Here is a 12165-nt window from a genome sequence, read left to right as displayed (position 1 = left end):
TGCCCCTCAAAGTGGCTGCAAAACTGCCCCGTGTGCATGAGGCCTAACACTGGACATGGTCATCCTGTTGCTTCTTCTCGGTCATTACCACTGCTACATCCACGCATGCGCAGTGCCGGGACTTTTCGAGATATAAAACATTGAGAATGTTGTCTGTCTGCTGAGGGATGTTCCTCAGGCATCTTTTCTCGCCCGTACAAGTTGGAGGTCCCCTTTTCTCCCCGAGCAGGGGTGGTGTCGCCCATGTCTCCATCTCGCCTCACAGTGACAGCTCCACTCCCTCCCCGCAGCAGCTCTGCCCTGTATAACCCCCTCGCCTCCATCAGCAGGAGGGGGAGGGGAGAGTCTCTGTCATCCTGTGAGGAGGGAGAGACTTACACACTGAGAGCCTCACATACACAGGAGGGAAGGCTCCGGCCATTGCCAGCCATTCTCGGACCCTCCACCAAATGAATGGCGTGGCTTTCTGCCTGGTGGGATCCCCGTCTTCCCCGGCCGCCGTCGCCGCCGCCTCCCCTCAGGTAGGAGAGCCGTGTGTTGGCCCCGGGGCGCCTCAAGGCTGGGAGGAGGAAGGAGGGAGGGAGAGCGGGGTGGGGTGGTGGTGGGCGCTCTTGTCTGGAAGGAGCTGGGAGCAGAGGGGCCTGCCCGGCTACACATTACTACGTACCGTATATACACCCTAAATTCCCCACACGCTGTATATACACCCCACACACACTACTATGTACTGTATATACACCCCACGGGTGACACCCCCTACACAGTACTACGTACCATATATACACCCTAATTCCCCTACACTCTGTATATACACCCCACGGGTGACACCCCCTACACATTACTACGTACCGCATATACACCCTAATTCCCCTACACTCTGTATATACACCCCACGGGTGACACCCCCTACACATTACACACTGTATATACACCCTAAATTCCCCACACGCTGTATATACACCCCATGGGTGCCACCCCCTACACAGTACTATGTACCGTATATACACCCTAGATCCCCTACATGCTGTATATACACCCCACGGGTGACACCCCCTACACACTACTACATACCGTATATACACCCTAATTCCCCTACACTCTGTATATACACCCCACGGGGGACAACCCCTACACAGTACTATGTACCGTATTTACACCCTAATTCCCCTACACTCTATATACACCCCACGGGTGACACCCCCTACACATTACACACTGTATATACACCCTAAATTCCCCACACGCTGTATATACACCCCCCACACACTACTACGTACCGTATATACACCCTAAATCCCCTACACGCTGTATATACACCCCACGGATGACACCCCCTACACACTACTACTACGTACCGTATATACACCCTAATTTCCCTACACTCTGTATATACACCCCACGGGTGACACCCCCTACATGCTACTATGTACCGTATATACACCCTAGATCCCCTACATGCTGTATATACACCCCACGGGTGACACTCCCTACATGCTACTACGTACCGTATATACACCCTAGATCCCCTACACACTTTATATACACCCCACGGGTGACACCCCCTACACAGTACTACATATCGTATATACACCCTAAATCCCCTACACGCTGTATATACACCCCACGGATGATACCCCCTACACAGTACTACATACCGTATATACACCCTAGATTCCCTACATGCTGTATATACACCCCACGGGTGACACCCCCTACACATTACTACGTACCGTATATACACCCTAGATCCCCTACACTCTGTATATATACCCCACGGGTGACACCCCCTACACAGTACTACATACCGTATATACACCCTAAATCCCCTACACGCTGTATATACACCCCACGGATGACACCCCTACACACTACTACATACCGTATATACACCCTAATTCCCCTACACTCTGTATATACACCCCACAGGTGACACCCCCTACACAGTACTATGTACCGTATATACACCCTAATTCCCCTACACTCTGTATATACACCCCACACACATTACAATGTACCGTATAAACACCCTAATTCCCCTACACTCTGTATATACACCCCACGGGTGACACCCCCTACACAGTACTATGTACCGTATATACACCCTAGATCCCCTACATGCTGTATATACACCCCACGGGTGACACCCCCTACATGCTACTACGTACCGTATATACACCCTAGATCCCCTACACGCTGTATATACACCCCACGGGTGACACTCCCTACACAGTACTACATATCGTATATACACCCTAAATCCCCTACACGCTGTATATACACCCCACGGATGACACCCCCTACACAGTACTACATACCGTATATACACCCTAGATCCCCTACATGCTGTATATACACCCCACGGGTGACACCCCCTACACAGTACTACGTACCGTATATACACCCTAATTCCCCTACACTCTGTATATACACCCCACGGGTGACACCCCCTACACAGTACTACGTACCGTATATACACCCTAATTCCCCTACACTCTGTATTTACACCCCACGGGTGACACCCCCTACACAGTACTATGTAACGTATATACACCCTAGATCCCCTACACGCTGTATATACACCCCACGGGTGACACCCCCTACACACTACTACATACCGTATATACACCCTAATTCCCCTACACTCTGTATATACACCCCACGGGTGACACCCCCTACACAGTACTATGTACCGTATATACACCCTAATTCCCCTACACTCTGTATATACACCCCACAGGTGACACCCCCTACACATTACAATGTACCGTATATACACCCTAATTCCCCTACACGCTGTATATACACCCCACGGGTGACAACCCCTACACAGTACTACGTACCGTATATACACCCTAAATCCCCTACACGCTGTATATACACCCCACGGGTGACACTCCCTACACAGTACTACATATTGTATATACACCCTAAATCCCCTACACGCTGTATATACACCTCACGGATGACACCCCCTACACAGTACTACGTACCGTATATACACCCTAGATCCCCTACATGCTGTATATACACCCCACGGGTGACACCCCCTACACACTACTACGTACCGTATATACACCCTAGATCCCCTACACGCTGTATATACACCCCACACACACTACTACATACTGTATATACACCCTAAATCCCCTACACACTGTATATACACCCCACCCACTACATACCGTATATACACCCTAAATCCCCTACACACTATATATACACCCCACACACACTACTACATACCGTATATACACTCTAAATCCCCTACACGCTGTATATACACCCCATGGCTGACACCCCCTACACACTACTACATACCGCATATACACCCTAAATCCCCTGCACTCTGTATATACACCCCCTACACACTACTACATACAATATGTACACCCTTAATCCCCTACACGCTGTATATACACCCCACGGGTGATACTCCCTACACACTGTATTATAGACCCTAAATCCCCCTACACACTGTATATACACCCCATAGGTGACACCCCCTACACGTTACAGTGTATGCACCCTAAATCCCCCTATATGCTGTATATACACCCCACTGGTGTATATACAGCATTACTACATACCGTATATACACCCTAAATCCCCTATACGCTGTATATACACCCCACGGGTGATACCCCCTACACGTTACTACATACCGTATGTGCACCCTAAATGGCCCTACATGCTGTGTATACACCCCATGGGTGATACCCCCTACACACTACTACATACCGTATGTGCACTCTAAATGCCCCTACATGCTATATATACACCCCACGGGTGATACCCCCTACACATTACTACATACCGTATATACACCCTAAATCCCCTGCACTGTATATACACCCCACGGGTGGTACACACTACTACATACCGTATATACATCCTAAATCACCTACACACTACATATACACCCCACAGGTGATACCCCCTACACATTACACGCTGTATATACACCCTAAATCACCTACACTCTGTATATATGCCCCACGGGTGATTCCCCCTACATACTACTACATACCGTATATACAACCTAAATCCCCTACACACTGTATATACACCCCACAGATGATACCCCCTCCACACTCCTACATACTGTATATACACCCCACGGGTGATATCCCCTACACATTACACTCTATATAGACCCCAAATCCCCTACACTCCGTACATACACTCCCCATGCCAGATATCCCCTACACATCACACACTGTATATACTATGGCAGATATCTCCTGGGGGGGGGGGGGGGACATAGTGTACATTCTACAGATATCTCCTACACATTATAGTCTATGGGGGGGGACAGAGTGTACATTCTACACATTCTACATATATCCCCTACACATTAGTCTATGGGGGGGACAGAGTGTACATTCTACACATTCTACAGATATCTCCTACACATTATAGTCTATGGGGGGGGACATAGTGTACATTCTACAGATATCTCCTACACATTATAGTCTATGGGGGGGGGGGGGCAGAGTGTACATTCTACAGATATCCTCCTCCTAGATTGTAAGCTCGAAAGAGCAGGGCCCTCAATCCCCTCATGTTTTGCATTGTATTGGTATTGTTCTGTCACATGTTCTGTCCCCCTTTGTAATGTACAGCGCTGAGCGAACTATTGGCGCTTTATAAATACTGTATAATAATAATATTAATATCCCCTACACATTATAGTCTGTGGGGGGGACAGAGTGTGCATTCTACAGATATCCCCTACACATTATAGTCTGTGGGGGGGACAGAGTGTGCATTCTACAGATATCCCCTACACATTATAGTCTATGGGGGGGGGGGGGACAGAGTGTGCATTCTACAGGTATCCCCTACACATTATAGTCTATGGGGGGGGGACAGAGTGTGCATTCTACAGATATCCCCTACACATTATAGTCTATGGGGGGGGGGGGGGGGACAGAGTGTGCATTCTACAGGTATCCCCTACACATTATAGTCTGTGGGGGGGACAGAGTGTGCATTCTACAGATATCCCCTACACATTATAGTCTATGGGGGGGGGGGGGGACAGAGTGTGCATTCTACAGGTATCCCCTACACATTATAGTCTATGGGGGGGGGGACAGAGTGTGCATTCTACAGGTATCCCCTACACATTATAGTCTATGGGGGGGGGACAGAGTGTGCATTCTACAGGTATCCCCTACACATTATAGTCTATTGGGGGGGGGGGGACAGAGTGTACATTCTACAGATATCCCCTACACATTATAGTCTATGGGGGGGGGACAGAGTGTACATTCTACAGATATCCCCTACACATTATAGTCTATGGGGGGGGGACAGAGTGTACATTCTACAGATATCCCCTACACATTATAGTCTATGGGGGGGGGGGGACAGAGTGTACATTTGTACATTCTACAGATATCCCCTACACATTATAGTCTATGGGGGGGGGGGGCAGAGTGTACATTCTACAGATATCTCCTACACATTATAGTCTTTGGGGGGGGGGACAGAGTGTACATTCTACAGATATCTCCTACACATTGTAGTCTATGGGGGGGGGGGACAGAGTGTACATTCTACAGATATCTCCTACACATATTATAGTCTATGGGGGGGGGAAACAGAGTGTGCATTCTACAGATCTCCTACACATTATAGTCTATGGGGGGGGGGGGGGGGAACGGAGTGTACATTCTACAGATATCTCCTACACATTATAGTCTATGGGGGGGGGGGGGGGGGGACATAGTGTGCATTCTACAGATATCCCCTACACATTATAGTCTCTATGGGGGGGGGGGCAGAGTGTACATTCTACAGACATCTCCTACACATTGTAGTCTATGGGGGGGGGGGGGGACAGAGTGTACATTCTACAGACATCTCCTACACATTATAGTCTATGGGGGGGCAGAGTGTACATTCTACAGATATCTCCTACACATTGTAGTCTATGGGGGGGGGGGGGGACAGAGTGTGCATTGTACAGATATCTCCTACACATTATAGTCTATGGGGGGGGGGGGGGGGACAGAGTGTACATTCTACAGACATCTCCTACACATTATAGTCTATGCGGGGGGGGGGGGGACAGGGGACAGAGTGTACATTCTACAGACATCTCCTACACATTATAGTCTATGGGGGGGGGGGGGGGACAGAGTGTACATTCTACAGATATCTCCTACACATTATAGTCTATGGGGGGGCAGAGTGTACATTCTACAGATATCCCCTACACATTATAGTCTATGGGGGGGTGACATAGTGTACATTCTACAGATATCTCCTACACATTATAGTCTATGGGGGGGGGGGGGCGGCAGAGTGTACATTCTACAGACATCTCCTACACATTATAGTCTCTATGGGGGGGGGGACAGAGTGTACGTTCTACAGACATCTCCTACACATTATAGTCTCTATGGGGGGGGGGACAGAGTGTACGTTCTACAGACATCTCCTACACATTATAGTCTATGGGGGGGGGACAGAGTGTACATTCTACAGATATCTCCTACACATTATAGTCTATGGGGGGGGGGGGGGGACAGAGTGTGTATTCTACAGATATCTCCCATCAGTTCCTGAGATGCATTTGGTGCTCGTTTCCACTAGAAGTACCCTCAGAAGAGCACTCCACAGGGATTAGGACATGATAAATCATCTCCTTACATTTGTTTATTCCATAACAACCCGCTTTGATCAGTCAAATGGGGGTGTACACAGGCAAAAGTGATCCCTTGTCATGTTAGGCAAGCAGTACTGCCTGTTAGAAGCAACAGGTTATAACTTTTGTAAAATATGCACCCCTGGTCCATTGTCTTTGAGTGACTGTAAAAATGTGGCTGGACCAAGCATTTATAGCACCCACAACAAACTCAAGTGTAAACAAGGCCTCAGGGCCCATTCACACCAGGTGAAGTGGGATGGGTTCTTGAAAGCTTTCCTGCTGTATATACAGTCCAAAATCCATGTTATCTAATGGGCATAGTGAACACCCAATGAGCTGGCTTCTGATCACCACCATGCCAATGCCAGTGTCACCACAGTCAGCTGGCAACAGTGTCCCTGATCACCACACCAGTCCCACTGTCACCATCTAGTGTAAGGCCTCATGCACACTAGGAATCAAAAATGTTGTTCTTAAGGGTATTTGACTTTTTTTTTCCCCCCTTATTGCCTCTAAACACCCCTCTGTTCCTTGCAGGATAGCCAGTCAGATTCAGACTCGTGTGAGAACACGCCTGAGCTCATCCCTAGTTTATACCATTGCAGTGCAATGGAAAAAAAAGATACAGCAAGCTTAATTTTTTTCCTGCAATGCCCACACATGTGAACACAGTGCATAAAAGCCCAGCGAAGTAGCAAGTGACCTCAAAGGAAATGCAGGCAGACAAGACCCTCATAGATCCAGTTATGGTGCCTTCAGTGCATGGCTAATGTGCAGAATGGTAAATGTTTAAATGTATATAAATAATTACTGGCAATGAGGTAAATATATTTTACATAGGCCTAGTTTATGCTGCGGTCCTAGGAGGTGAAAAAAAAAAAAACATGTGGTCAAGCCTCAGTTTTACAGCAAATGCAGCCAGATAGGGTTGTACACACACTGCTTTGCTTTACAGCCATGGCAAAAATAATATCCCCTGTGAATGGGGCCACACCGCCATCACCCTGTAACTATTTGTGGGGTAGCAGTGCCAGCTTTACAGGGGTAAAACAAGTAGTGAATGGGGCCGCATAGCAATCATTCACAACTGTTGTGCAGGCTTTTTTTAAAGTAGGCAGTGAGGAGTCAACATAACACATCCCCGCTGCCTGTCAGACACTCTGAAAAGGGATCCACCACAGATTGTTATTCAGAGGGCAACAGGTGTAAAGAAGCCCATGGTGCACTATTAGAGGAATAAAAGCAAGATCTGGCAGGAATGAGAAGATGTTTTCTGTACAGACAGTACATAGAATTGATGAGACTATAGGAGAAGTGTTGTTATAGAAGTGACCGGACTAGTATTTCTTTGGTCATACAGGATTAAAGTTGATCTCCAGCTTTACTTTCATGTTAACTAGTTCATTAGTGCCAAGCTGGCCCAAACAAACTTTCCTACTCTAACCAGTGCCCCTGCTGGGTACGCTGTATAAGGTGTATGTAGCCTCCCTGATCAGATTCATCACACCACATATGTACTTTATTGGGAACTATGATATAAGAGATTGTATTCTACCGAAAACACCTCCAGGTTGCTTTGTTTTTATACACAATATGTTTTTAGATCTTTGTAAAAAAGAATGTGATGATCTTGCCTTTGAATTTTGTGTTATGACTCGGCACCTTAAGTCTGGGTTCACACTGATGCTGTGTGGAATTTGCACTGGTCTCTGTGCGATTTCCACACCGCATCACAGTTACACCCTGTTCATGCGAACCGCTGCGGGTGTGTATGTTAACAACACCCCAAAACGCGGTGCGATGTGCAGAATCGGGGGGAAGAAAAAAATAAAAAAGGGTCCTGTACTATTTTGGCGAGGATGCGGTGCGATCGGAGCCATACAAAATGTATGGCTCAATTTGCACTGCACTGACATAGCATGTGATTTGCACAGGAATGTGGTTCGGTTCCTGTGCGAATCACATGCAATGTGTATGTGTGTGAACCCAGGCCTATAGTCCCAAAACATTTTGGTGGAGCGTTTGCCTTCTCTTTCTTGTTTATTCAGCTACAGCATATACATCTTCTGGCTGCGATTCACGAACATCCCCCTTCCAGAGGGGTAGATGGGCGGATGGGGTCCCAATCCTCATCTCAGCCAATCAGAGGTGTCCCATAGCCAGAACAAAGGGCTGTATACTATATATAGCTAAGGCTACATACAGTTCATACAGCACGCCCAGTGGGCACACCTGTTAGTGTAGTTAGTGTTCAGTTAGGCCAGCTTGGCCCGCACAAATGTGTGAAAATAAAGCTGGAGCTGAGCTTTAAACCATAGTCCCCTTTCTGAACATGTTACATGCATATTTAGGGTGTTACGTGTTCAGCATCAGACCTCTCCCCCTCCCTTGTTGCAGCAAGCCAGGGATCTTCTCCCAGTACTCGTTGCCAAAATTCAAAGAGCGTCACTGTGTGGGGGCTGTGCCCACTTGGCCTGCCTCATTGAGTCACATGTCCCTGTGAATCAACAAACTACAAGTACCAACAGCCTTTCTGGCTGTCAGCTTGTAGTTCAAGGAACTATATAACAACTCCTTTTGAGTGCTGTAGTAGTTCATTGATTCTTCCTGTAAGTGTGAAACGGCCTGCCTGTACAATGTACAAGCAGATTATTTATTTATTACAGGTACTTATATAGCGCCGTCCATTTACTCAGCGCTTTACATATATATTGTACATTCACATCAGTTCCTAACCTAAGGTGTACAAGCAGATAATTACACTGACAGTCTGCAGGAGACCTGTATGGCATCAGGCAATCAGCTGGTGCAATGCTTTTCAGGCCCCTAAAGCAAAAATAAATGCACTTTTTTTTTAACCTGTAAAAAAAATGTGCGTTTATTAATTTTGTTAAAAGGGGAACTTATCCTTTAAATCTTAGGTCCCATTCACACCTGTAGCTTGAAGCTCAAACACACTCCACATAATTCCCATGTTTTTCAATAGTGGCTGTTACATATGAGTGCTCAGTCACTTGATGCTCCTAAAGGTACATGAGCTTGAACTGGTTGAACTAGATTGACTTGGGGGCAGAATTTCTGTGTTCAAGCGTGAATGCAGCATTAGGGCTTAGGCACCTTTCACACGGGGTGGACATCAGCTGTGATCCACTTGCTCATCAGGGGACCTGTCCGTTGATGCCTGCTGAACATATGGATTACAGGTCCGTGTCCGCTCTGCTTCTGTGCCTTACCCACTTCCCACACACGTGGCCTCTTGACGGGTGGTCTTTAATGCTGAGCAGCCGCATATATACGTCTATAGGCAAACGGGTAAACAGCTCACTGCAAGCTCCCAGGACAGTAACTAAATTGTCATGGCAAGTTCACAATGCATACCTGTGATTGGAAGCTTCGATTATGTGACAGCCAGTCACTGCAAGTCACATGACCAGAATGCCCAGCTCCACCCTCCAACATTTTGATCCTTTCAAAGGGCCAGGATGCAGTGGAAAAGGTTTAAAGTGGTTTTAAAGGCTGAAGGTTTTTTATCTGCATGCATTCTATGGTAAAAACCTATGTACAGCCCCCCCCCCCAATACTCATCTGAGCCCCCCTCGATCCAGCAATGTACATTGGAAACCTCAGTTGTCCCAGGTCTCTCTCTCCTCATTGGCTGAGACAGAAGTGGGAGCCATTAGCTCCCACTGATGGCAATCACAGTCAGTGAGGCAATGAGGAGAGAGTGGGGGACGGGGCAGAGCCACAGCTCTGTCTTATGGGCGCATAGAGCAGGGCTTGGGAGCAAGGACACACTACTGCCCCAAAGAAAGTGGCATGCTATTGGGGGACACTAGTCCTGGCTCGGGAACCATTGCACAGAGCAAAAATGACTAAACCTTTAATATCACATTAAAGCGGGTTTAGTCGTATTTAGTCATGTTTGTGTATATTTAGCTGCATCTAGAGCATCTGATTGGAAGCTGGATGTACAGAATTCTGTTTTCTCTAAACACAGCTAAACTGACTGCACCTAAATGCAGATATTGATTGTTTAATGGTGCCATTATGTACATTTATATGGGTATGGAAATGTCCTCTAAACTCAAACCCGGATCTGACAGTGTGAATGAGTCCTATGTGTTGAAAGATGTACTTTTATGCTTCCATAGTTCATGCCTGAACATATAAAATTGAAACCTGCATACTCACATATTGTTAATCTATATTTAAACTCACACAGAAGACCTACAGAAATGTCGGCAAGTAAATGAAGCCACAATAAACTTGTTGTGAGTAGGCCAGGCATTTCACTGTATGAGAGCGCCTGACATAGAAAGCATGTTTCACTTAGCGTGCTGGAACACGTATTTTGCATGCCTGCTTTCTCTCGGGCTGTCACTAGTAGTATCTCTAGTGCATGTTTGTGGTTTGTATGAAAGATTTCAACATCATTTACTTTGTGTAGTATGTGGTTGTCATAACAGTAAACCTGACTATGCATCAGTAAAATTTTGTTAAAATTTCATCTTCGCAACGGTCCTCTTTCTAATAGTCAGTGGGGTCAAATCAGCTGTGGTCAAGAGAAAATTCGAAGGAGCAGGATGAAATATTTTATCCAATCAAATTAATTTCAAACATGTATATAGTTTTTCAAATTAAATTTATTCCAAAGTTGACTGTTACAAACTAATGCAATTTTAAAGTACCTTTAGCCTTGGTTCACACCTGTGTGTATTGCAGAAATCGTGCGATTTCACTGTAAGTCACACGATTTCAAAGTCGGGCTTGATGTGACCTGGGTTATTGAATGTACTGATGTTTGGGGTGTTTAATACCAATTCAGATATTCCAGTTTTTCTTTTTAAAATCGTGATTGTTGCAACATTTCAGTTACATGATAACATGCCAAAACATACTGTCATTTGCCTTACTGATACTTGCAGTCCCTTGGACCCATTACAGAACAACTTGTTGTAAAGTCTTGTTTACTCCATTGTCTTACAATAGTTCCCCCCACACACAGGATCCATTCTAATGCAACATAACAATATGCAAGTTGCACAGATGCATGAAAATGCAGCTTAATTTGACTCTTAAAAAAAAAAATGCGTGTTCTGAAAACAATGTAGGCTTTGTATTCCTCATCACGCATACTTCTTTGTGGGCATTGTTTCAGCCTAGAGTCATTGCTCTGGAATGTCTTGAAAGAATTGTATATTTTTCTGCATAATGTGACCTTAAAGTGGAACTAAACTTACATTTTTAAAACATGTTAGCAGGTAAAGTTTTATGGCGGTAGAGACTTTGCATGTAAAGAAAAAAAAAAAAAAATTCCCTTCCTGCTAATGATATTATAATTGTACACAGACTAGTGCACAATCCTCAGAGCGCAGACATTGTCACTGGAGGAGAGCAGACTAATGCAGGCCATAGATGGGGAGAAAAACGGCAGATTTTTCTTTTAAAAAACGAAAAATCGGTTGTTCAAGCGGCCGACGTTACCATCAATGATAAAAAAAATCGGC

At 46.0% G+C, this 12165-nt stretch overlaps 1 protein-coding gene across 1 annotated transcript in view; it reads left to right on the top strand.

Annotated features, from left to right (window-relative positions):
- The first annotated feature begins 221 nt into the window (after window positions 1-221).
- ARHGAP23 (Rho GTPase activating protein 23) overlaps window positions 222-12165 on the top strand; it is a 308148-nt gene continuing 296204 nt past the window's right edge. Inside the window, exon 1 of the mRNA XM_089690030.1 lies at window positions 222-521. Within this exon, the coding sequence (XP_089546156.1) occupies window positions 450-521 (72 nt within the window). The 5' untranslated portion in view covers window positions 222-449. The remainder of the gene's footprint in view (window positions 522-12165) is intronic.

Source organism: Staurois parvus, unplaced genomic scaffold (genome assembly GCF_062004578.1).
Source record: "Staurois parvus isolate SC_StPar_1 unplaced genomic scaffold, SC_StPar_1.0 ptg000511l, whole genome shotgun sequence".
NCBI classification, from domain to species: Eukaryota; Metazoa; Chordata; class Amphibia; order Anura; family Ranidae; genus Staurois; species Staurois parvus.
Note: the sequence above shows the minus strand (reverse complement) of the source record. Positions and strands in the feature narration are given on the sequence as shown.